The sequence below is a fragment of the Hemicordylus capensis genome, chromosome 5, assembly GCF_027244095.1.
Source record: "Hemicordylus capensis ecotype Gifberg chromosome 5, rHemCap1.1.pri, whole genome shotgun sequence".
In the NCBI taxonomy this organism is placed as follows: Eukaryota; Metazoa; Chordata; class Lepidosauria; order Squamata; family Cordylidae; genus Hemicordylus; species Hemicordylus capensis.
In genome coordinates, this window is record NC_069661.1 from 120800654 (window position 1) to 120827230 (window position 26577).

The 26577-nt window shown below is 46.9% G+C and overlaps 1 protein-coding gene across 2 annotated transcripts in view; it reads right to left on the reverse strand.

The window, feature by feature from the left end:
• Window positions 1-2135: 2135 nt before the first annotated feature.
• Window positions 2136-26577, reverse strand: part of LOC128327767 (uncharacterized) — a 48398-nt gene continuing 23956 nt past the window's right edge. Inside the window, exons 1-4 of one of the 2 annotated variants that reach the window (XR_008308777.1) lie at window positions 18284-18415; window positions 9757-9848; window positions 6733-6954; window positions 2136-3179 (exon numbers count right to left, since the gene is read on the reverse strand). Coding sequence is in view for 1 of the 2 variants with exons in the window: in XM_053256992.1 (XP_053112967.1) it covers window positions 2572-3179; window positions 6733-6954; window positions 18284-18290 (837 nt within the window). In the remaining variant the exon portion in view is untranslated. Of the gene's footprint in view, window positions 3180-6732; window positions 6955-9756; window positions 9849-18283; window positions 18427-26577 lie in introns of those variants that run through there. The other variant, XM_053256992.1, reaches the window with a different exon arrangement.

Below are 26577 nucleotides of genomic sequence, written 5' to 3' on the forward strand. Positions count from 1 at the left end.
GCTTAACTCTCATTTTAAACCGAAGGGGGTTTTTTTGGATTACTGAATACCTCTCTGTGTTCATTGGATAGACTTCTCTTGCCTACTTGTTCACTTCTTGCATGATCTTAGCCTAATCCCCTCTGCTGGTGTTAACCAGCTAGGACTGGACACTTTCTTGATCAAGCTAGATATGATAGAATGCTGGAAACTGGCATATGGATGGATGGATTTCTCCAGCGTACTGGCCATGTAAAGCTCTAAGTATTGCAACCAATTCTAAACTCAACCTCAAATACCACTACATCTTGTAGATGCTCTTTGTCAAGTAGTAAACAGTTTCTGAAGTCCACACCCTCTTATCAAGTCTCACTGAAGATGGAATGTGCTAGAAAATTAATACAGTAAATATTCATTATCTTCAGTAAAATTCCCAATAATATAATTTAAATGTAGCTGTGGCAAGCAGCTATAAGGCTGTGATTGTCATCCAGAGGATTTAAAACATCTTTACACCAGGGATGATTTTGGTCAATTATGTTGCTTGTTCGGTTCACATTTCTTTATACTTAATAAGGCATGAAATCTTTATTAGTGGTATGTGTCCTAACATTTAATTCTATGGTGTCATTTTTTAATTAGGCACAGAGAGCATCTAAATGGCTCCAGCTCCCTCAGGATGTGATTATCTAGTGATAATAACAACCCTCAAAGTTACCTTATTGCTTTAATTTTTTTTAAAAAATACACAAAATCAGCCTCTTTGCTGTTCAAGTAATGCCTATTTTCAGAGTTACATTAACTTTGTGTATTTATCATCTAAACAACAATTCTAAGTATAGCGGCGCTTCATTTGGGCCAAGGCTCATTAGGGCTATGTACCAGAAACCATTTTCAGTACTGGGGCTCATCTCAGGAATTTATGAAGTAATAATGAAGAGAAGATTGCCTCTTCTCACCGCCACTAACATCAAATGTTGCAAGGAGGAGTGATAGCAGGTGGAGCTTCTCTCTCCACTGCAAATTAGAGTTTTCATCAAAGTCACCTAAAGCCATAGCCAGAATGAGTTTGGAGGAATCCTGACCAAGAGGAACACTTGCAGAAATCTGATAAAAATCCAAAGAGTTTTGAGAGCAACAAAATCTTCCTAGAGGTTATATGTTTGTGTTTGGGGGTGGGGTGGGAGTATACTATGTTGCCATAAAAGACACCTTCAGTGAAATGTGAGATAGATTTGAAGGATTCTGTTCAGGCAAAATATCAGTGGAAAAAGTGGACATTAAGAGAATTTCAGTAATGTTAGTAAAATTCTTTGGCCAGGCCTGTGTGATTTGCCCTAGGTTTAGGATGAGTTCAGACATATGCTTACCGTGCCTCAGTTCATGAGATGTTGTCTGCCTAGGTTTGCTATATGAAGTCAATGGCAAAACAATGCAACATTTTATGAACAGAAGCATATCATCTGTATTTAGGTTTGGGTCCTACTTGTTTTATAGCCAGCATAGCATAGTGGTTATTGTGTTGGACTAGGACCAGGAAGACCTTAGTTTGAATCCCTATTCAACCACAAAACTCACTGGGTGACTCTGGGCCAGTCATGTATCTCTCAGCCTAACTTATCTCACAGGATTGTTGGGAGGATAAACACAACGATGTACACCACTCTGAGCTCCTCGGAGGAAAAAGCAGGATATAAATGTAAAAATAAAAACAAAATAAAATAGACTTTCATCTGGCTTCTGTCCCACAACAGTTTTTAAGATCAACCAAGTTGAGGTGTCATGCAGTTTCTAGGGATGTGCGAGCAGGTTCGGAACGAAGCAGTTTGAAGTCGAACCGGTTCAGTTAAAAGGCTCAGGGCTGAGCCAAACCATCCCCGGTTTGGCTCGACCCCAGGCTGAAACACTCCCCACAACTGGCCCATTCAGAAGGTTTGTGGACCTTTTACTAATTTTTTTAAAAAACTTAACCCCTCCAGGGGACTCCTCCAAGGCAACAGCAGGGGTTCGTGGAGGTTCTCCCTCCCCCTGCCAGCCTTCCTTCTCTTATAAATAGCCCTGTTCGGGCGTTATTCAGCGTTCAGGCCTTTCCCCCAGCACAGCAGCTATTGTCCCCAGACCCCGGCCCAAGAAGACACAGAGATGTTAAATGGATGAAAAGGGCCACGCTTTATTAATAAACAAATAGGCAGAAGCGGACTGTAAACCAGGTGATTAATCACCAACATAGAACAGTGCAGGCCCCTAGGCATGATCTAGGATGCTACCATCCTATTCATCACCTGACATGGGCGACACACCCTGGCTCAGGAAACAGGTGGGTATACCCCACCTGTTACCTTCAAAGCCAACCACCCTCCCGAGAAGAGGGGATCTGGACAGCTCAAGGTCTTCACCCACCCCGGACCGCACAGCCCAAAGGTTGATGAAATCCTTAAGCAGGCTTCCTGGCAATCAATTTCTCCCCGTGCCGCACAGGCTACAAAGGAGCGATTGACCATTCCACCTTACAATATCCAAGGGTGCTCACCATACTCTAACTAACCACTTACCCCTTAGCCCGCACTGTTACTGCCACTCAGGGAGGTCAGCCTACGCTTGGCCTCCCTGCCCCAAACTATCCAAAAGTGCAACCAGCTCAGTCCGAATATTGCGCAGGAACAAATCACACCCAACCTCCGAAAGATGAACCCCGTCTGGGTGATAGAGCTCGGGGAAACGGGCCGCTAAATCTGGTTGTCTAATGATGTCTCCGCCAACCGCCACAACTAACTTACCTATAGCGGCTGAAACCTTGCGTCGTGCCTTTTCTAACTGGCACCCATCTAACGCAGTGCGCCAAACTCTGCGCTGGAACCAATTAACCCACAGGATACGCACCCCAGGCATCCACCTGCGCAATGTCAACAAATCGGAGGCAGCTTGCTGCACGATGGACAGGCCAGTCCGCCTGCCTAAATCATTTTCACCCAAGTGAAGAACAAGAACTAAGGGCATGGGAAACCTAGCTAAGTGATCCCTAATGGCCGGAAGCAGCTGATCCCACAGCATGCCCCGCATGTCCAGCCAATACACCGAGGCTCTTCGACCAAACCCAAGTTGGGAACCCCAGTGGGAGGTGCTGGTCCGCTTGAAGGCCCAAAAGACCAGCGAATGGCCACAGATCAGGACCCGTACCGGAGCCACTGCCCCACCAGCACCTGCCAAAAAAAAAAAAAGAATGATCAATACAAATACCACAGTCCACTGTCAGCGCACGTAACGCCTAACCGCCACGGACTTCCACCGACCAATCTGCCGTATCATGGTCTCTTGTAGGCCCAACCGGAAAGCTGTAGTAGCCGCCCCAATCCAGAAGGAGTGTAATGTGAGCCCTTCACAAGCCACTCCAGCTGCAACCAAGGCCTTCCGGACCACAGACAGGAACTGATATTGGGTGAGAGGTACCTGGTCTGCATGGACGAACAAACACCCTGTAGAGGCAGGCCCGAGGGCAGTGTATCTCCTCAAAGCGATCACTGGGCAAATGCCAGGGTCAGAGGCAGCCGCCAAGCACACTAACTGCCCCTTACCACGCTGATCAGTTTTAGATCGGCATAGGAAAAGCCGTGCCACCCCTTCCCCAAATGACAGATCTGAGAATTGCAAACAACGGTCCCTCGGGGAGCCCTTGTTTCGTGGTAGCAATTCCCCAGGATGGAAGGTGCCAAAAAAGGCGACTAACACCACCGCCTGAAAAAGGATAACTTCCCACTGGCTAGCGCAACAGACCCCAAGTTGCCCCAGCACCATAGTGACTAACTCAATGGTGAATGGGCGTCTAGAGTCGGGACTAACTGGGTGCTCCCTAGACCATCCTTCGAGCATGCGCCTTACCCGAGGATCCATGGAGAAATCCCTAACCCCTTTTACCTGTGCTTCAAAGGCCAGAGCAGCCAGGTAACCCCCAAGGGTGGAAACAGCTCACCCAGCCCTGCGTAACATTACAAGAAACTGCTGCAGCTGGCACACTGGTATAGGCCAAACCTCCTCCAAAACTTCTGATATCCGAAAGAAGTAGACGGCCTGAATCTTGGCAGCATAACTGGCTCGGGTGCTGGGGGCCAAAGATGCCGCTATGGCCTGTTGTGCCTCCAGCTGCCAAGCTCCCACAGAAAGGCAGGCATGGGATCCGGTTGCAGTGCCACCTCGGGAGCTAACTGTCTGAACCTGTTTAACTGAAAATGAGACAGAGCATCAGCTATGTCATTGCGCACTCCCGGAACATGCCGGGACCGGAACAAGATGTTAGTCCGGAGGCACTGCAACACCAGAGCCCTAACCAGCCCCATAACTCTACAGGAGCGAGACGTTTGTGAGTTGATGACCTGCACTACCGCCTGGTTGTCACACCAAAAACGGACCGACGAGTTAGAAAACTCGTCAGCCCAGATGTGAACCGCTACGACGATAGGAAAAAGCTCCAGGAAAGTAAGATTCCTAGCTAACCCGCACCGTACCCACTCTACAGGCCAGTGGGCTGCACACCAGCGGCCCCTAAAATAAACCCCAAATCCGACTCCACCTGCTGCATCGGAATGGACCTGCAGGTCGGCCTCCACCAGTAGTTCACTCCTCCAAAAAGTTGCCCCATTGAAGCCTAACAAGAAAGTTTTCCAGAGGGAGAGATCACCCCTAGCACCCTCTGTGATCCTGACCCTATGATGGGAGACCCAAAGGCCAGCCATCATATCACACAGCTGCCGCAAAAAGGCCCGTCCAGGGGCCACCACCCTGCATGCGAAATTAAGATGGCCCATTAGCACTTGTAATTCCCTCAGGGTAATCTTTCGCGCTCTGCCAGCTGCCGACTATGTCTAGGAGGGCCAACAATTTCTCTTGTGGCAACCTGGAACAGCCAGCTGCAGAATCCAGCTCGATCCCCAGAAAGGAGAGCCGCGTAGTAGGACCTTCTGTTTTGTCCTTAGCCAAAGGAACCCGCAGTTCCTCTGCTAAGTCCATAAAGGACCGAAGCAAATGATGGCACTCATCAGAATAGCCCCGCCCTACAAAAAGAAAGTCATCTAAAGAATGTGAGGTGGATACAAGCCCTGCCCTCCACCGCACAGCGCACTCCAGAAACGTGCTAAACGCCTCGAAAGCTGCGCAAGAAATAGAGCAGCCCATGGGCGGAGCACGGTCAAAATAGAATTGACCTGCAAAGGCAAACCCCAGCAGCTCAAAGTCACTGGGGTGCACGGGCAGCAGATGGAAGGCGGACTCGATATCACATTTGGCCATAAGGGCCCCTGGTCCTAAGCTCCTAACAACCCTAACAGCGTCATCAAAGGACGTGTATCGAACTGAGCACAAACTATCCGGTATGCCATCATTTACTGATGACCCACGAGGATGCGATAGATGATGAATTAACCGGAATTCACCCGGTACCTTCTTAGGGACCACCCCCAGGGGAGAGACCCTCAAACCTGGAAAAGGAGGGTTCTCGAAAGGACCCAAGACCCTACCAGCCACAACCTCCTTGTTGATCTTTCTAAGAACCACCTGTTCCTTACCTATAACAGACTTCAAGTTACGCGAGCTATTAAGCCCTCGACGGGCGGTGGACGGAATCCTAAAGCCCTCACTAAAACCCTGGAACAAAAATGCTGCTGCCGCCCGATCAGGATAGTCACGGAGTAACTGCTCCAAGACCTCAAGCCTGATGGGGCTGGGGCCCTTTACCTGCATGGGGTGGAGGAGGGGCACCCTTCCTATTGTTGTTGCCAGGCCGGAACTTGGACCCTGAGCTGCTGAACTTAGATCTAGGGCAGGCGGAGCTCGGATGTTTAGCCCCGCACACGCCGCAGGTGTGCCTAAAACGGCAGGGGGACCGGGAACACTTACCGTGCGTGTTATATTCCCAGCAGACCAGGTGGGGTTGAACCCACTGCTGGCCAGCCCCGCCCGAGGCTGGCGTGCCCGCCGCCCTGGATAGTAGATGACCGCTGTCCGACCGATCCCCGTCCACGGGGCGGGCCGGGGACATGATCACTAACCACAACTCCTGCAAGGGAGTGTCCCATGGCAGGGAGGGGTCCAATGCAGCTCTCATGCAAAAGCTCTCGTCATACCGGATCCAAGAGGAACCAGCAAAATCGGACACAGCCCTATGGATTATATCCATGTACTTTAATAATGCCGGTCCCCGAGCAGGCTGTGCCTGAACTATAACACCCATATAGATGGTAAACCCTGACAGCCAGTTGTTCCATGTTTTTTCCACTGGCTTCCGCTTGGTGGCCTCATGGTCTTTACAGGATTCCCCTTCTTTGTGTTTCACTTCAGGCTCCCAAAAAAGGAGGCTGAAAATGTCTACATACTCCCCTTTCAATATCTTTTCTCTGGTGGCAGGAAGCAAATGGTCCCCAAGCAGCTGTCCCATGTCACCATAAGGGGCATGATATCCAGAAGGGAGAATACCCCTGGGATAGTGACCACTAGTGTCAGCAATAGGCAGCGCCGGGCTAGGGACTAAGCCTACAGGCAGGGTGACTGGGGCACCCGCAGGCACCGCGCCCATCCATACCCGTTCAGCGGCCCCCTAAAGACCAGCAGTAACCCCCGGTATAAAACCAGAGGGACCCGTTCCCCAAGGATATGTATAAGGAGGCCAATAAGAGTGTACTCCCCAACTCCCACTCGCTGGCATCGGCCAGGGTACACAGGGCCACTGGCCAGTGCTGCTGGGAGGTGTAGGTGCTGCTGGCTCACCCGGGGCAACAGGTACTCGAGGATCCACCGGCGGAGGCACCACAGGTGCAGCAGGTGATGGAAGCAACGGAGAAGGCAGCACAGGAGCTGGGTCCTCAGGCGACGGCATCAGAGCCACTGGGGCAGGCCCTTCTGGAACCAGGTCAATAGGCGCGGACGGATCTTCAGGACCTGAAGGAGGAGCCGGGCCGGCTGGCTCCCCCCCTTTCCAACGCCTCCAACCTAGCAGAGAGAGATTTTAGTAGCTGATTCCTGGCTGCCCCCCTGGTCCTGCGAGGCACTTTGGGAGGAGGAACACCACCCCCCACCAGAGGGCCTGGCCCCCTTATCAGAAGGAGCGCTGCGGGATTTTTCCCAAGCTTCCATCCTGCCTATCAGACCTCTAATCAGAGTCATCTCATCATCATCATCATCTGAAGAGGACGGAGGAGGGGCAGGCCTTTTAGGCTGCCTAACAGGCTTCCCACCTTTCTTCTCTTTAGCTTTTTTAGGCATTTTGAAAACACCCGCAAGCCCTTATAGTCCCAGAACTAACAAAGCAAACTAATCCAAAATTAACCACCAATTAGGCTTCAACTGTAGAAGATGCGGAAAGAAAAAGAAAAAACCCAACACAGAAAAGACAAACGCCCCAAGGAGAACCACCAGAGGCCTAACCGGCCTAGCAAACAACCCCCTTAGGGGAAGGCCCACAAAACCCACACAACACTAAGCCCCAACGAATCAATCCCAGAGAGAGGAAAGCTTCAAATGCCCCAAACTCGCCCCTCCCCACAGCCCTTTCAGGCCTATAGCAAACCGTAGGGCCAAAGCCCTGATGTGTCCTTGTATCCTGAGCGGAACGCTGGGGAGAAGCCGCGATAAGGCCTACATGCTGCGGAGGAGAAGCCCCTGGTCGGGCCTGCACGCCCCCGCCAATCACCGCCGCCGATCCGCTAGCCACGGAGGCCCGTCAGCTAGCTAGAATGGTCCTCTCCCTATAGCCAGCACAGCGGGACCACAGGGAAACCGGCTGAATGACCGCCACACCCGCTCTCGGGCGAACCCCTCCCAAGCCTAGCCGAAGGAGCTCGACTGAAGAGCTCCTTCCAGCAAAAGAACCTGAAAAGAACTGAAGAGCTAGGGCATGGATCGACCGCGCTGCGGCCGAAACCACGCCCCTTTTTCAGATTTGGCCAATCAGGCCACTTCTAGGGCCTCGTGCTAGGGTGGCTGGGACAAACTCCCTCCCCCCCGCACGAGGTGAAGGGGAGGGGAATTATGGAGGCCACCACACCTGCGCAATGGGCCTCTGTGTGGCCTGGGCATGACCAGTAAGATGAAAACCTGAGTAAAGGTTTATTGAATGGAAGCAAAGCAGGAGGAAAATGTGGGTAGCTTTTCCTCCAACCTTGCTTCCACATAATCACTTCTACCCAGTTTTTCCTCCTACCTTGCTTCCACACAACCAAAAACTGGGAGCACACACAGCTCCCAAACCCGGTTAGAACACAGGTTTTTTTTAATTGTGTGAATGGCCTAATTATTTCTATAATGCAGTTGGATTCAGTTCTGCCACCACTATACAGGTGATCTGCAGGAATCTGGCTTTGAATTTAGGGCTACATTTTCATTTCTACTTGAGAACAATTTCTTCCTTAATTTCTGTTAGAGGCAGAGAGGTGGATTATAAATATATCCATAGGTTACCTGGCTCTTCTTCCCCCCTGCCCCAGATTCTATTATAAATTGCCTGGTCTCCCATCCAGGCCACTTATAATAGACCTGCTTAGCTTCAGCAGCAGTGTCGCCATGACCATGATGGTCAGTGTCACTTGATCATTTCAACCAAGCATTTCACTTGCATTTCTTAAACTGTTCCATCAACTCCAAGCCTCTGGAGAAAAGGGAAATATATATAGAAATTAATAATTCATATTATGAAACAAAAAGGAGGGGGTTCTTGCAGATGGGGATCTTTTCTCACACACTGCAGGTGTTTTATGTTTCTTCTGGACTGTTTTTAAGCTGCTACCTCCTGGTATGGGATCTTGACTTTCCTTTGTGCTCTTCTGTTACATTAATTCCAGGCATTTTCTTAATAAGCAAGATGGGAGTGGAAATGTTGTGGACTCCATATCTCCATGAACAGTGTGAAAAAGCACATTTCAGATATTAATTACACTTGAGTAGCTACACTTCTCTTAAATATTGGCGCCAGGATTCTTTCATTATCCTCTTACAAGTAATTAAGCTACCTAGGGACAAATCCACAAAGAAGAAATGGCTGTGGTGGAGGAATGAGTTTAGTCGACAATGCACTTGGCAAAATTATTGTGCAAAGCAGAAGAAGGCAATGAGGTGGAACAGATATTTAACAGGCTCCAGTAAATAGTTTCCAAGGCCACATTTTCTCTACAGGCAAAATCCAACTACTTATATACTTTTATTTATTTTTCTTCAATAGATATTAAATATATAACAGCTTGTCACTTTAAAAGTTATGTCAACTGGGCATAAAGGGGTTTTTTTGTTTTTGTTTTTTTTAAATGAAATGACATTTTTGGAAAAGTTTCTGAATGTGGGATATCAGAATGGGGATTGCCAAGGCTGAAAGGAGTGTAAATGGGTAGCATTTATGAAATACAGAAATATAACTTCAATATTGATATCTTTTGGCAGAGCAGTGTAGCGACCAGAGTGCTGGACAACGTGCGGGAGGGGGGGGACCAAGTTCAAATCCCCGTTCAGCCATGAAATTCACTGGGTGACTGAGCCAGTCACTTCTCTTTCAGCCTAACCTACCTCACTGGATTGTTGTGGAGATAAACATAGCTCTGGAGTCCTTGGAGAAAGTGATATGGAAATGTAAAAATAATATAAACAAACACACAATTTGTGTGTACTAGAAAACTGAATTTGTATCATGTGAATTCATGAAAACCACTGCATTTGAAATTAGCAATGTATTTAATTTCAGTTATTTATGAAGAAATCTCTGCTTTGCAGCAACTTCCCAGGCAATAAGTCCCCTGTTAATAGTACCTCCATCTTGTCAAATTTGTGCTTCAGTTTAGTGCCTTTCATTCAGCCCGTTACTGATCCAAGATGCTGATTTAGCCCTTCTATCACCTCACCTGAATCAGATGAATCAAAGAGAATAAGAATTAGATGTCATCAATTGATGTCAAACTGATGTCATTTCATTTGCAGCAATGGGAGTGATTGCAGTAACCCTGGTGGCACAACCACTCATTCTCTGCAGTGCCAAGGCTGCCTTATGAGTCTGCAGACCCTTGGTGTGTTGAGCAGCACTGATGAAATCATGTGCATCATGTCAGCCACTGTATGGATGATGCTAGCAGGAAAACATTGTTTCTTTGCCTCTTTCACAGCCACAGAGTAGACTTGATAGTGGGTCCTACCTGCATTCCATCAGATCTCATAGGAGGTTTTTTTTTTAACCATTTGTATTCCAGCCAGGGGCATAGATAGGGTAGAGGGGAACCATGTTTGCTCCTCTTCCCAGCAGCCCCTCGGAGTGAGGGAGATAATGAAGAAAATAAGGAGGGGCGGAGCTGGGGCCCCCGGGTTCTTTACATTCATCTGCTCAATTACAGCTACACCCCTGATTCCAGCCATCTCCCCAACTGCTTCATTGCCTCCACTCCCTGGTAAACCAGGCAAACAGGCTTTATTAAGTGGCAGTGATCACCTGAGAGTAATAGTATAAAGAAAAAAGTGACTGGGGCATCTCTATATCCCACAGAATGATTAGGGTTTCAAATGGATAGCGTGGTAAAGAATATGAACAGTATTGTTTGGTGAACTGTGAGTCAATATTTGGAGGAAGGGCCATCTGCCTCCTCAGGCAGCTTGGGATAAGAAAGCCACTGGGGGTTGTTCTAAGATGGCTGTTGGTTGCTGCTGTTAGTAGTTCTTGGTTTGCAGTTGCATTACCCAAGATGCACCGCCAGCACTAAACAGTTTTGCTTTCTTCAGAAGAAGACTGATTGAATGCATCCTTTTGGAAGTTAGAGAACATACCTACAATTTTATTTACTTACAAAAGATAAGAGCTCCAGCTGCTGCCTGGGTGAAAAATCACTTCCTTCTATCCCTCTTAAATCTGTGAAACCCAGATTTTAGCTGCCAGTCAGTTTCATTGGGTGTGCCCACAGCTTTATGTTTTGTGATCGAGAAAATAAATACCTCAGTGTGCACTCTCCGACTACTCATAATTTAAAAGTCTGTTTTATGCCCCCCCTCAATTTTTAAAATAAATGAAAATGTTCTAAGTTCTTTATCCTCTCCTACTAGAGTGTTCTGATTATATTAGTTGCTTTTGCAGCTCTATATTTTCTTTATAAAATATTGGGTGCCCAGCACTGACACAACTTGGGATGTGCGTGGAACCGGTTTGAGCACTTTGGTCTGAATTCAGACCAGACTGCGGTCCACAAACCAGTTCAGTTGAACTGACCAGCTGATCTGGTCCATCTGACTTAACTGGCTCGAACCAGTTCATGGGTCTGAGCACCTCTAAAGGAGAATCCGGTGAGAATTCCCTTTTGCTTCCAAAGTTAATAAAAGACAGTGTGGAAGTGGCAAGAGGCACATTTAAAACTGAAAGAGCAGGCGCTTACTGGCAGGCCTGTGCAGCACTCCCCCACCCTCTCATCAGCAGTGGTGGCATGCGAACGGCCTCCACACATGCACAGAGGTCGTTTGCATGCTGCCGCCACTGCTGAAAGAGTGGGGATAGCACCACGCAGGCCTGCCATGAAGCACCTTCGCTTTCATTTTTAAAGGTGCCTCCTTCTTGCCGGCTCCCCCCCCCCGCCCCGGTGCCTTTTATTACCCATGAAAGCAAAGGGGAATCCTAACTGGATTCCCCTTTAGAGAAACTCTAACTGAGTTTGGTCCAGTTCCATCATGGACTGAACCCCTTTTGCCGGGGATGGTCCAGTATGTGATTGAGACAGTTAAACCAGCCCGGTTTGCTGCAGACTGATTCAATTGTGAACCGGTTTGGCACATGCATAGATACAACATTCTGTGTGGCTGTATCACAGATGAGTATAGAGACATTATACTTGTCCTTTTCTCTTGAGAGAGACAAAAGATGAACTGGAATGAACCTAAATTCTGTAGCTATTTATTTAAACTTGCCCAAAATTTCTGATACAAAAAATGTTGCTTTGTCCCCAATTATGATTCCATAGTTGGTTATACGCTAACTTCAGCATACATTTTCTAACTAGGACTCTGCTTCTGTTAGGCTGCACTTCCTGCTAGTTCCTCAAGCCCTATTCACACATTATGTTCAAGGCATGTACAATGTATACACATACTGTATGCGTGTACAGGCCCTATTCCCAGTTCAATGCGTATACACTCAGTGTGCAGTGCACACATGTCCAGATCTGTTTGCACTTACAAGCCCTCTTCAGATGTTATCAGCACAAGCAGCACTCATGTTTACAGTGGGCTCCACTGCCCTGCTGTCACTCACTTTCTCCGATGGGGCACACATGCTTACAGTTCCATTTGACTGAAGGGGAAGGGACCGTAAGTGTGTTATCCAGCAGTTCCATGAGCTGCAACCTTGATCAATCACCAGTGAACATACTTATTCACTCATGGGGCAGGGGGTATTTTGAGCACCATAAGCAAAATTGGCATCATAAGCATGTTTACCCCAGAGGAGGAGGTGAGTGACAGCAGGGCAGCAGGACTTCCTCCTCACTTTTCCTGCTGTGTGTCCCGGCATGAATTCTGCTCATGTTGATGACATCTAAAGAAGGCTACAGTTATTCACACATTGTGTTCAACACACATACAATAATATACTTCCTACCTGTGCCCTGATTTGAGTTGTAAAGTAAAGTTGTGCCATCAAGTCGATGTCGACACCTGGTGACCACAGAGCCATCTGTTTTTCTTTGGTAGAACACAGTAGAGATTTACCATTGCCCTCTCCTGTGCAGTATGAGATGTTGCCTTTCAGCATTTTCCTATATCGCTGCTGCCTGATATTAGTGTTTCCCATAATCTGGGAAACATAACAGCGGGGATTCAAAGCAGCAACCTTTTGCTCCCTAGGCAAGTTACTACTCCACTGCACCATTAGGTGGCCTGATTTGAGTTGTACCCAGTCTTAAAATGAATGCACATGACATCATTCACACAAAAACATATGTGTTCAGATACCTGTATGCGAGTACAGCATCATATCTGACTAGGACTTTAGTGTTGAAGAGCAATTTATAAATATCTGTAGTAGTAGTGTTGCAGGTACAAGTAACAGATCTATACAGAATAAGCTAGTTGCAGATCTTTGCACATGCCCTCATTGCCCCCGCATGCAAGGCACAATGCAATAAACACACTACATAAAGGAACTGAAAGATAGGGGCACAACTTTATAAACCAGAGTAGCGAAAGTTATTCCAGTTATTCCAGATTTGGAATAACTCACCAGGATGCAGTGCAAGCCTGAAATAGGCTGGAGGTCAGAGCAAGCATCCATCCTCAAGCTTTTGGATGACACATGCTGGCTCAGAGCCTGGAATCAGCACACCGCTGATTCCTACCCCTCTTTGCCAACACTTCCAGGTCAGGTCACTAAAGAGGCGTATCTAGGGAAAATAGCGCCTAGGGCAAGCACTGAAATTGCACCCCCTGTCCAAACATCTGACACCCATCTTTCAGATAACTTTACCATAATATCAGCTGAAAAATACAAGCCAGGCTCGTTAATCTTTTAATATTTCCAAAACTATTTAGCAGTGGCCAGACCAAAAAATGCTGGAAAACTACAAATTTCAGTATGCTGGGGCTCATGAAATACCCAAATACTATGTGGAGGTGTACTTGGAAAACTAAACAGAAGTGCCTGTCTAATTCTCAACCATGCATTGTAGCATAGCTATATCATAAGTTTTAAAAATAAATGGAGAATTTGACTTTCCCCAGATACTCTGAAAACAATTAAAGGATATGCAGAGTAAACTGTGTCACTGCTTGGAATATATTCTAGTCTTTCAGAAAGACAGTTAATGAGAGAAAGAGAGCAAGAAACTCCCAGTGGGCCTTAATACTAAGGATTTCACACTGATTCAAAGACAAACTCACCATTAATATTATTAAGAAATCACATTTAACTCACTTATCACAAGAAGCAAAGTAAGAGCAAATGAATACAATCCTAGCTCATAGGCTTCAGCTCAGTATTCACAAGCCCTGATTCTCTGTACTTAGTGCAAAACTAAATATGTCTACAGTGACTTATATTATATACACACACACACTAGTGACTGTTAAGCCCATTACATTAACGGGCGCTAGAAGAGTTGTGAACAGGGGAGCCGGGTGCGCGCCTGTGCCGGCTCAGTCCTCTCTCTGACTCACTGGAGAGAGGACGTCTGTAGCAGCTCCTAGGCCGGCCAGGAGCACGTGGCCAGGCCTAATAGGAGCGGCTGCACTGGGGGCTGTAGTGGCAGCGGAGGGCTCTTAAGCCCCCCCCACCGAGAATCCAGGGCGGCCCCCTGCTTAGAGGCCGTGGATGCGGCCTCCCTCAGCGGTGCCGCGGACACGGCATAATCGAGTGGCCACTCCCGGGGGCTGTAGTGGCGGCGGAGGGCTCTTAAGCCCTGCCGCTGGGGATCCAGGGCGGCGAGCGGCCTCCCCACCACCGGAGTGGCTGCTCCGGGTGGTGCCACAGACACAGCCCAATCCGAGCGGCTGCTTTTGGGGGCTGTAGCAGTGGCGGAGGGCTCTTAAGCCCTGCCGCCGGGGATCTGAGCGGCCTCCTCACCAGTGGCGCGGCGTGTGCGCCATGCATGCGCAGAACACCCGCAAGAGACACGGACGCAGCTACCTTAGGGTTTTATTATATTGGAGATATATATATAGATAGATAGATAGATAGATATAGATAGATATAGATAGATATAGATAGATATAGATAGATATAGATAGATATAGATAGATATAGATAGATATAGATAGATATAGATAGATATAGATAGATATAGATAGATATAGATAGATATAGATAGATATAGATATAACCTGTAGCCCCTTCAGGGGGGCTTCCTAAAGGCCATGTGTGTGGGATCTGCAAAGGTTCCCCCTCTCCCCGCTGTCCTCTAGGGCCTTGCAGGGACCATTTGAGCATGTGCGGTGGCCACTTTCTTAATTTTTTTTAAAAAAATGGCTGCTGAAAACAAAATGGACACTGCACATGCTCAAATGGCCTCTGCAATGCCTGGCATGGCCTAGGGCCTCACAGAGGCCATTTGAGTATGCATGGTGGCCATTTTGTTTTTGGCAGCCATTTTATTTAATTTTTTAATTTTTAAGAATGGCGCCCCCCCTTCAAGTGGCGCCCGGAGCATGTGCCCTGCCTGCCCTACCCTAGATATGCCCCTGGGTCACTTCCAGGTCAGGTCAGTGGACCTCACCCCACCCTAAAGCTGCATAACTTGTGAGGGATGTGAAGTCCTGAAGTAGGTAGAATATAACCGTATTCCCTGCTCTGTGAAGCCTCTATGGGAGAATTAATCACTCCCCTGCAATAATCAGCCCAAGGGTGTTCGCCAATGTCAAATCCTGCTAAATTTATATCTCACCTGCACAGCACCTGCCACAAGGGAAGGCTTTTAATCCCCAACCATCTAAAAATTCAGCAAGCCCCCGCCACAAGTGACCCCAATAGAGCCCCTGGTGGCGCAGTTGTAAAACTGCCACCCTGTAACCAGAAGGTTACAAGTTCGATCCTGACCAAGGTTGACTCAGCCTTCCATCCTTCCGAGGTCGGTAAAATGAGTACCCAGAATGTTGGGGGCAATATGCTAAATCATTGTAAACCGCTTAGAGAGCTCTGGCTATAAAGCGGTATATAAATGTAAGTGCTATTGCTATTGCTATGTTGCAACATGCAACATAAAGATGAATGCCATCAGGCCAGAATAGTTTGGGTCTGGAGTAGATAATTTCATGGTAGAATACTATGGCACCACCCATTTGAACCATCTCCCTACCCACATTAGAGGTGTGCACGGAACCAGCTGGTCCAGTTCAGTTCAAGTCCAAACGGGACCCAAATTGGACCAGGCTAGTTCAGTCCAACGCCCCCTCGAACCCACCCACCCCATTTGGTTTGGTTCAGGGAAGGTTCATGAATATATATATATATATATATATATATATATATATATATATATATGTGTATATATATATATATATATATATATATATATATATATATATATATATTTATAAACTTGCCCCCTTCGGGGGAGTTGTTGGAGGCAGCAGTGGATCCAAAATGGCCACCATGCCAGAGGGGGAAGGCTCAAACAGGCTGAAGAGCTGGCCAAGCAGCCAGTATGGGCATGAAGAGAGGCCGGTGGTGGGAGGAGGAACCTCCACGGACCCCTGCCACCTCCAACTCCCCCAAAGGAGGTAAGTAAAAAATAATATTTTTTTTAATTGTCTGTGAACCCCCCAAACAGTTGGGGGGTGTTCTGTCTGGGGAAGTTTCGGTTCGACCCTGAACGGTCAAACTGAACTGGTTTGACGTCAAGCACATTCATTGTCGAACCTGTTTGCACATCCCTAACCCATATCCCTATTCACTTTCTTCATGGCCCTTTCAACACCAATCATCTTATCCGCTCTCCCCCCCACCAATTTTCTACACTGCAGCAAGTCACCTCATTAGATTACAATGCCTGGGATACATCTCCTAATAATCATAATGTCCTCTCTGGCTGAATTAAGGACACACTAGTTGTTGAGCCAAATCATTTTCTCTTAAGTGAAAATTTAATAACCGGGGAGGGGACTAACTGAAGCAACGTGCCAAAGTAGTGGTAATAACTGATCCCATAACATACCCAACAAACAAATAGAGGCCTGCCAGCTCAAACTCAACTGGGTACCAAACTTGGAGGTGCTGGTTCATCTGTGGGCCCAAAACATGATCAAATGGCCGCAAATCAGAACATGCCACAGAGCCACTGCTCACCCAGCACCTGTAACCAAATACATGAATGCAGTGCCATCACATCAACACATGTAACGTTTATAAACTTTAGAACACCAGGTTATGACCTAGCTTATGCAGTTCTAAATCTAAGAAGCTCATACGTGTTGCGGTAGAAGCTGCTCCAATTTGGAAGGAGTGCAAATCAAACTGAACAGGCAATTCAAGCACTCTAATCAGAGCCTTATGGAAAACTGCCCCAAACTTGAGCTGCATCAATGGTGTGCCATCGTGGTGAATGAAAAGGCAGCCATGAAGTGCAGGATTCAATTTCAGGTAATCATTCAGAGTATGAATAGGAAACAGGGTGGAATTGCTGGGTCTGCAGAGGTAAATGACATGCTCCCAACCCCTCTGATCCATTTTAGACTTACTCAGTAAAAGCTGAACCTGGAAGATGAAAATGTCAGGTTCTGACATTGGAGGCAGCCAGTAGGGGTGTGCACAACACTGGTTTGCCCGGTTCGGTTCGAGTCCAGACCAGACTCAAACTGGACTGGGCATGTTCGATTTTGGCATCCTGAACTAGAACTCCTGTTTGGCTCAAGTTCGAACCGGTTCAGGGTTCTAATTGTTTAAATATATATTAATAACTCACTGCAGGGTCCAGGTCATAATGCTGACCTCTGTGGGGGTGCTGCCGCAGCTGCGGGAGGATATCAGAAGGTTCCTCTTCCCCACACTACCCTTACCACCTGGTCATGACCTGGGCACACAAATGGCCAGTGTGCGTGCATGTGTGCATGCATGGTGGCCTTTAGAATGGCCTCCTCAAGTAGGCAGAGGGCCAGGGAAGACTGTAAATGGGTCGAAAGGACCAGGGGGGATGGGGAACATTCTGAGACCTCTCCCCACAACCGCGACAGAACCCCCTGGAGGCCAGCATTACAACCCGAACCCAGAGTTGAGTTGTTGTTGTTGTTATTGTTATTATTTTAAACCAATTAGAACCCCCAAGCTGGCCTGGTGTGTTTGTTTCAAAGTCAAACTGAACTGAACCAGGCCCTGTTTGACTTGAAGGCAAGCCTTCAAAAAGGCCCAGTTCGATGGAAAACCAGTTCAAACTTGAACAGGTTCACACATCCCTAGCAGCCAGATCTATCAGACTGTAGACTATGCTTAAAGACCTCCGAGGGCCAAAAAGCCCCCCAAAAGGTGACTAACGCTACTGCCTGGAAAAGGAGATGCGCTCAAGCATATGAAGATAATACAGAAAAAATATTGAAGATTGAATGCAGTAACTCAGGCATAATTGTATTCCTTGCACCCAGGGGAGAAGGGCAAACCCTACCTCAACCCTCAAGCATTCTGCGTATACAGAAATCAGTAATAGGATCCACCCAACCCAGGGCCCTGGATTTAAAAAAAAAAAAGGCAGAAACATAAACCGATAAAGTGCCCACTATCCTTTCTGCGGACTTCCATTATTCTAAGTACTGCATGATATGCTCAGTCAGAATGGGCCAAACTTCTCCCAAACCCACCTGCTGTCTGAATGTAGAAAAAGCTTTGACTTACCTGGCATAACTAGCTCTGGTACAGGGGGCAAGTGAAGAATCGATAAGCCCTGTGCACCTCTAGTCTCCAAGGCTCTAAAGTGGCTCTGGCAGCTTCTCTGGCTCCAGCATCATCTCTGGGGCCAATTCCCTAAAATGTCCTACCTGAAAATGAGATAGGGCATCAGCAGCTTCATTGTGAAGGCCAATTACATGCCATGTCATGAAAAAGATACTTAAAAGGAGATAACGAAGAACAAAGATGCACAATAGGACCATTGCCCTTGGGGATCGCCAAGTCTGAGCATTGATGACTTGCGCAATGGCTGATTATTGTACAAAACAAACCAAGGAAATGCTAAACTCTTCAGCCCACACATGCATGGCAACTGCTATAGGAAACAACTCAAGGAAGGTCAAGTCATATCCCAGGTCACTCTTGATGGAACACAAAGTGAGGGCAATCTACTCCTAAAGTAAACCCCCAAACCTATGCCACCTGCTGAGTCCAAGTGCACCTGTAGGTCAGCTTCCAAGAACTGCTCAGTTCACCAGAATGACACTCCACTGAAGCTTTCCAAAATATTGTCCCAAACAAGCAAGTCAGCCCTCATTGGACCAGTAACCCTAATCCTGTGATGAGGCTTTCTAATCCCTACCATGGCATCGCACAACCTGCACAAGAAGGATTGCCCCAGTGCAATGACCCAAAAGGTGAAATTAAGATGCCTCAATAACACCTGCAACTCTTGCAAGATAACCTAATAATAATAATAATAATAATAATTATTATTATTATTAGGTTATCTTGCAAGAGTTGCAGGTGTTATTGAGGCATCTTAATTTCACCTTTTGGGTCATTGCACTGGGGCAATCCTTCTATACCGCCCTTCCAAAAATGGCTCAGGGCGGTTTACAAAGAGAAATAAAACAAATAAGATGGCTCCCTGTCCCCAAAGGGCTCACATTCTAAAAAGAAACATAAGACACACACCAACAACAGTCACTGGAAGTACTGTGCGGGGGGTGGATAGGGCCAGTTACTCTCCCCCTGCTAAATAAAGAGAATCACCATGGTAAAAGGTGCCTCTTTGCCCAGTTAGCAGGGGTCCCCAAGCAGTCCAGAAGTCCCCAAGCAGTCCAGAAGCTTAGCCCAAAGGGCTTCAATCTTATCCAAAGGCAGCCAGCTACATGCCATTATGGTTTCCAGTTCTATGCTGTCCAGGAATGTTAACTTGGTGGAGGATCCCTCAAGGGAACTCCCAGGTCAGTGGTGAGTGCTACAAACTAATACAATAACCATTGGTATTGGTCAGTATGCCTAGAACCAGCACACACCCACCCCGGAAGCTGCTGGACCCAGTGGTAAGTTTTCTAAAATTTTTTAGAAATTTTAAAAATAAGTTTCTTGCCCCTCCCCTTCAAGCTGGGCCTGAACCGGTTCGGCCTTGAGCTTGACATGCATGGAACTGAACAAGGCCAAGTTCGGTTCAAGTCCATTTTGATTCAAATTGAACCAGGCTTCCCGGTTCCATGCATACCCCTAGAAGCTTCCTGCTCCTTATGCTGGACTCCCTTTTTGGCATCTCCTCCAGTTTTCTAAACAGCAGGCTAAACATATCCATATATTCTCTCCACCAGATTTTTGCTTTCGTAGCTAGAAGATGGTCCCTGAGAGGCAACACAATTGAACCATAAGGGGAATGCTGTGGTGAAGGAGTCTCATCCATTGGGTAGCCGCCCAGCACCCCTTTCTCTGTATAACCCACACCTGCTATGGATGCACCTCCACAAATTTGATCACATGTAAAGGGAACAGTCCAGGACAGTAGCGCCAGCAACTCCCAACCCAGGCCAAACTGGCAAGGTAGGAGAACACCAGAATTGGCCATAGCCAAATGCAAGATAAGGTGTGGCAGGATAAGGGTACAGGGGCTAGGTACCCTCAATACCACCCTAATTATCAGAAGGGTCCTCACCAGAGTTGGGAGAGGCAGATGAAGGTTGTTCAGCTGGAATTGCAGGTGAAAGTTTGACAATTAGAGTCAAAGGTGCTGACACTGGTTCTGTCCATCCCATAGATTCAGAACCATGGGCATCTCAATTTTTCTCTACGGCTGCTAATATCAGAAAGAGAATGACTCAGTTCTGCCCTGGCATGTCCTCTGGTACACCTTTTGCCCGCCTGCTGCTTGGAAGCCCGCCCCCCACATCTGTTGCACCTATCCTTACAATCAGTGCCCTAATCTCACTCATGTCATTTATTTATTTATTTATTTATCTCAATTTTATACCGCCCAAAACACAAGTTCTGTGGTTGGTTACAACAAAACAATAAAAACAACCAATAAAAAGATTAAAACATTTCAACAACTAAAATTTAAAATGTCAAAACTATTAAAACACAATTAAAACAATATCTAATTAAAGGCCTGGGTGAACAAATGCATCTTGACTGCCTTTTTAAAAGATGTAAAAGATGGGGAAGCTCTTATTTCAGCAGGAAGTGTGTTCCAAAGCCTTGGGGCAGCAATGGAGAAGGCCCGTCCCCAAGTAGCCACCAGATGAGCCGGTGGCAACTACAGATGAACCTCTCCAGATTATCTCAATGGGTGGTGCGGTTCATAGCAAAGAAGACATTCTCTCAAATACCCAGGACCCAAGCTGTTTAGGGCTTTATAGGTTATAACCAAAACCTTGTGCTTTGCCCAGAAACCTATCGGCAGTCAGTATAGCTCTTTTAAGATAGGAGTGATATGGTCTCTCCTAGATGACCCAGAGACCTACCTGGCTGCCGCATTCTGGACTAACTGTAATTTCCAGACCACGTACAAAGGCAGCCCCACATAGAGCGCATTGCAGTAGTCAAGTCTGGAGGTGACCAGCAGATGTACTACTGTTCTGAAGTCATTTATCTCAAGAAACGGACATAGGTGGCATATCAGCCGAAGCTGATAAAAGGCATCTCTGGCCACTGCCTCAACCTGGGACACCTGGGAGAGTTTTGTGTCCAGAAGCACCCCAGACTACATACCTGTTCCTTCTGGGGAAGTGTGACCCCATCCAGAACTGGCAGATCAAAATCATCTCCCAAATTCTGACCCCACGCAATAAGTACCTCCATCTTATCTGGATTCAGCCTCAGCCCACTTCCTCCAGGTAGGCATTTATGGGGGTTATTTTATTTTATTTATTTATTTATTTATTTAATGCATTTCTATACCACCCAAAACCCGGTATGCCTTCTCCTGATGCTGCTGCTGACATGGAGAAAAAGATTTGGGTGTCATCAGCATACTGAAAACACTCTGCACCAAATCGCCTAATGATCTCTCCCAGAGTTTAATGTAGAAGTAAAACAACATTGGAGACAATATGGAGCCCTGAGGGACACCATACTGAAGTTCAGTTTTTTAAGAACAACAGTCCCCGAGGGACACCATCTGGAATCTGCCTGAGAGGTAAGAGTGGAACCACTGCAAAGCACTGGCTCCCACCCCCACCCCCTCATACGCTTCAGAAGGATACTATGATCGATAGTATCGAAAGCCGTTGAGAGGTCCAAAAGGACAAACAGAGTCACACTTCCTCTGTCAATTCCCATCTGTCATCTTCATCCTCTGACAAAGAAATGGGGGAGGAGGGACTTGGTGACCCCCACTCTTGCCTTTGGCTTTTGGGTGGCATAGCAACTAGGGATAGCAACTAGGGATGTGCATGAATCTATTTTTTGTATTTGATTTGTACCCAAATCAAATCACACACACCCTAGATTTGTTTTGGGTCCAAATCTGGCCAGCTAGCACAGGGGTAATTTGTTTGGTCCACAAATCTCCAGAAACAGATAGATTTGGGTACAAATAGTTTTGTACCCAAATCGATTTGCACAGACAGCAGGTGCAGGCAGTGATTCTCTAAGCAGTAGGAAGGGATTGAAACAAATTCTCTTCTCTTTTCCTCCATCAGAAAAGCAGGAACAAAAAGCAGAGAATCCATTCCAGGCAGCAGGCAGGCAAGGCAAAGCAAAGCTCCTCTAGTTCTCTCTCTCTCTTCTCCCACGAGGCAGAAAGGTAGAATGGTGGCTGCCTGCCTCCTTAAGTACATTTGAAAATCCCTCCTTCGAACCCCCCCTTGTCCCTTCTTTGACCCTTCGCCTAGCCAATGCGTAGTCAGTCACCCCTGGCAACACAAGATTTGAATGGAAATGAGCCAATCTGGAACCAGGGGGGAATTGCCAGCCAATCGTTGCACACTGTAAGTCACAAATCTGAAGCTTGGTAGGGCAGGATTTTTTTAAAAAAAAATCTTAACACAAAATGGAGACAGCAAGAGAGATCACCACAAAATAGAGGTCTTAATCTACACATTTTTCAGATCTGAAATCTAGGCAATTTGTTTTGGACCTGAATCTGGCCAGCTAGCACAGGGGTGATTTGTTTTGTCCACAAATCACCCAAAAAAGTTAGATTTGGTTACAATCATTTTGGGTACAAATCATTTTCGGTTTGTACATTGCTAATAGCAACCTCTAGGCAGCCAATAAACAAGAACAGTCCAAAAGGGTTATAATTAAAACACCTGTGCAAGCAATAACCCAGACCTGTGCAACTGTTTGAACCTGTGCAAGCAATAACGAAATGAGATTTGCCTAACTAATAAAAGCCCCTGATGAGGAAAAGGGAAAGGTGAGCACAGGGCTGGCATTCCAAGCAGAAGCCCCCTAAGTGCCCCAAAGCATGAGCCACAAAGGCAACGTGGGGTGTGTGTGAGCCCACTAACCCAACCCCAAGGTGGTAAACAACAGGCCAGAGGCCCAGCAATGCATGCACTCCCACACCCAGACACTACCACCATTCCCCAAGAAAGCCTCAATCCCTTTTGACTGAGCTCTGTGCTGCTGCAGCCACCTGCTGAATCTGCTGCTGGGGAAGTCGGCTGCACTATGGCGACCCAGTAGCACTTTTCACTTGCCGCCCTGCTCCTGCAGCCCGAAGCAACCCAGTGTCCGAGCGCTCAGGCTGAAAAGGTCACTGCGTCATCCCCGAAGGAGACGAACACTCCTGTCACTACCTCCTAGGCTTCAGAGCTCCAACAGCAATGTGGCAAGAGCCCACCCAACAAGGAATGAGCCTGAAGAACAGCCAGGGAAGTCACAACCCCTCCTTAGGCTCATCCAATCCTCTGGTTGCCTCGTGCCTTTATAAATAAGAGTGAGGCAAATCACTACCTCCCAACACATGGGTGGCCTGGCAGTGATTGTGGGCTATTCCCACAATCAGAAGTTCCTGGGTGGTTCCGATAGATCAGGGATGACCAACCTGAGGCTCTGTAGCCGCTAGGCTTGCCACCTGAAGAGCTCCGCCCCAATATAAGGAACACATGGTAAGACCTTAATTACATGTGTATTTTACATGTGTCAGAACATTAACAATAGTTTATTATAATATAATGTATTCCATTTACTTATTTAATATATTTATATATACTGCCTTTCTAAGCAAGTTGTTTCTAGAATTCATGGGTAGCATCCAAACAAAGTTAGTCCTAATTAAGTTCCATTGAAATGAAAAGATCTTAAGTCAGTCATGCTGCTAAATTGTCTCATTGATTTCAGTGCTGCATCTCATGAGTAACTTAGTCTGAATGCTACCCCATAATAAACAACAATGAAACAGTTTTTGGCAGGGTGGGGGACAGCAGAGCTGTTTAAATCTCCCACAGTTTAAACAGATGGCAGGTTAAATTAAAGCTGCTTTTCACACTTACAGTGCATCTCTCCCCCCCCCCACACACACACTCCCATGAGTGTTTCTGGTTATTACTCCTTGCTCCAAAAACAAGCTTCAAGTTCCTAGCACAATGCAGTCTGCTATCTGGCCCACAGGTCTGAAGATGGCTTCCTAGAGGCATGGAATGTGAAGCTACCCTCCTATCATTGTGTGTGGTGGCCACTGCAGTCAGTGACCCTGGCCCAGCCCCAAGGCCAAAAAGAAACTGTTCCTTATTAACTTGAAAAGGAACATTACATTTTAATCCTAAAAACAGAACAGTTCCTTGAAATAGGGAACAGGTGGCAAGCCTAATGGCTATTGTTGGACTACAGTGCCCATCATCCCAGCCATAATGGCCAATAGCCAGAGATGATAGGAGTTGTAATCCAACAGTTGATGAAGGGCTTCAGGTTGGCCAGCCTGCAATAGATTGAACTGGTGGCCTGGAATTTAGGTACAAATGATCAGTATCCATATTAATGCTTATTATGTTTCTCTAATCCAGTGTAAAAACATGTAAAGTATATTCCAGTTCATCGCACATCACTGATTTCCAGTGATGAAGAAAGGGTACCTTCTTTGGGAAAGAAGGTACCCTTTCTACCTCAGCTTATTTGTCATGGAACCTCTGCATATTTGCTTGTTTGTTTGAATTTTTTTTTGGTAAGCCAACAAAAAAGGGGGGTGGGAGAGAGCAAAGCTATGAATCCCAGCAACCAGCAGCCACTAGATGGCCCATGCTAGAAATTGACCAGTGATCTACTAGTAGGTCCTGAGCTACCCTTCTGCTTATCTCTCTCTCTCTCTCTCTCTCTCTCTCTCCCCACCCCCCATTCACATGTAATGGTAAACCATGGGTAGATGAATCTGAGGTTAATTTTTGTAAGCATGAATTTCATCGCAGATGTTTGTCCAGCTGTGGCTGGCAACTTCTGATTTCAGGGTAAAGGAGCTACTCCCTTTTTCTGGTCCACTGAGGTTGCATTCCAGAAAGCTCTGTAGCATTCGCGTCACCAGACTGTGGGCAAGACATCAAAATGTCTGCAGGGCAGAAGTCTGTTCTCTCTGGCAAATAATAGAACTTGTACACCATGATCCCCTCCTCTCCAGGTAACCCTTTCATACTCCCAAAAAGTAGTGGCCGCTCCATGTGTTCGGGCAGTACCTGGTGCGCAGACTAGGGAAACAACAACAACAAATATTTATATACCGCTTTTCAACAAACGTTTCCAAAGCGGTTTACAGAGAGAGAGAGAGAGAGAGAGAGAGAGATAAATAAATAAATAAATAAATAAATAAATAAATAAATAAATAAGAAAGAAAGATGGCTCCTTGTCCCCAAAGAGCTCATAATCTACAAAGAAACATAAGATACACACTAGCAACAGTAACTGCAAGTTACTTGATTAACTGGAAGTTAACTGGAAGTTAAACACCAGGATCACAGATAGATCTTTACTTTCATTCAAATTTCCTGGGTTTAGACTGGCATTGTGGCATATGCAGATTGGCCTCCGTGGTGAATTTTGGGCAAGGGGAGCCTCAATTATCAGCAATCCCAGGAAAGTAGGGTGGCCATACCAGGCAAAACCAAACATGGATAGGTGCCAATGGATGACTGGACTGACAGAGGTATACTGCTTGGACTGCTTCATCATGGCAGTCACCAAGACAGGGAAAGGTGTTGCTGGGGTACCCATCCCTGTGGCTTGCTTGTGTTGAGCAACCAAGCCAGGCAGCAGTTACCATCCGGCCCACATACGTGTCTCAATGGGCTGTCACTCTCATGAGAGAGCAGTCTGCTCAGCCTCTGCCATCATCACACAGGAAGAATCACTCCATTAACCAGAGGCAACTTTGCTCCTTCTGGACAGTTCTTCCCATAAGTAATACCAGAGATGGCATGCTTTTACTCAAGGGGAAAGGGCTGTGCCCCCCTTCCCCAACTTTACTGTACAAAAAATAGAGTGGAGCCATTCAAGGATTCCTGGGTGGGACTGCCTTTTAAAGCCAAACCCAGGTATCGCTGCCCTGCCATATGCTATCTCTGCAACTATCTAATAAAACATGCCTGTTTTATGGTGCCACTGTGATTGCATGTGCTTGTGAACATACTTCTTCATCAATTTATTTTTGGTGAACAAAACACATAGTGCCCATCTGGCCATCCTATCCCCTTTCTCTTCTGGTTGCCAGAAGGGAGAACAAGAGATACAGTGGAAAGTGGGCATCCCCTCAATGTGACTTTTCCCTTTGACAGGCTTAGATGCTTGGGATGGGACAAGGCAGCATCTCAGTTGCTGGGCAATGGCCTGAGGAGCATGGAGACAGGGGGTGGGGCAAGTCCTCAGAGAGGCAGACAGAGAGAAGTGTGGTAGGCATGGAGCAGGCATATTCCTGGGTGGATTTGGGCTGCCACGCTCTATGATTTCAGTTTAAGAAACAGCACAAACCTCTAGTTATGGTAACATCTATGTTTGGATGTAACATTGCTGCCTTCAAACCTCAAGCTGGAGCAGCGAAACTCACTACAAACCAAAGATTC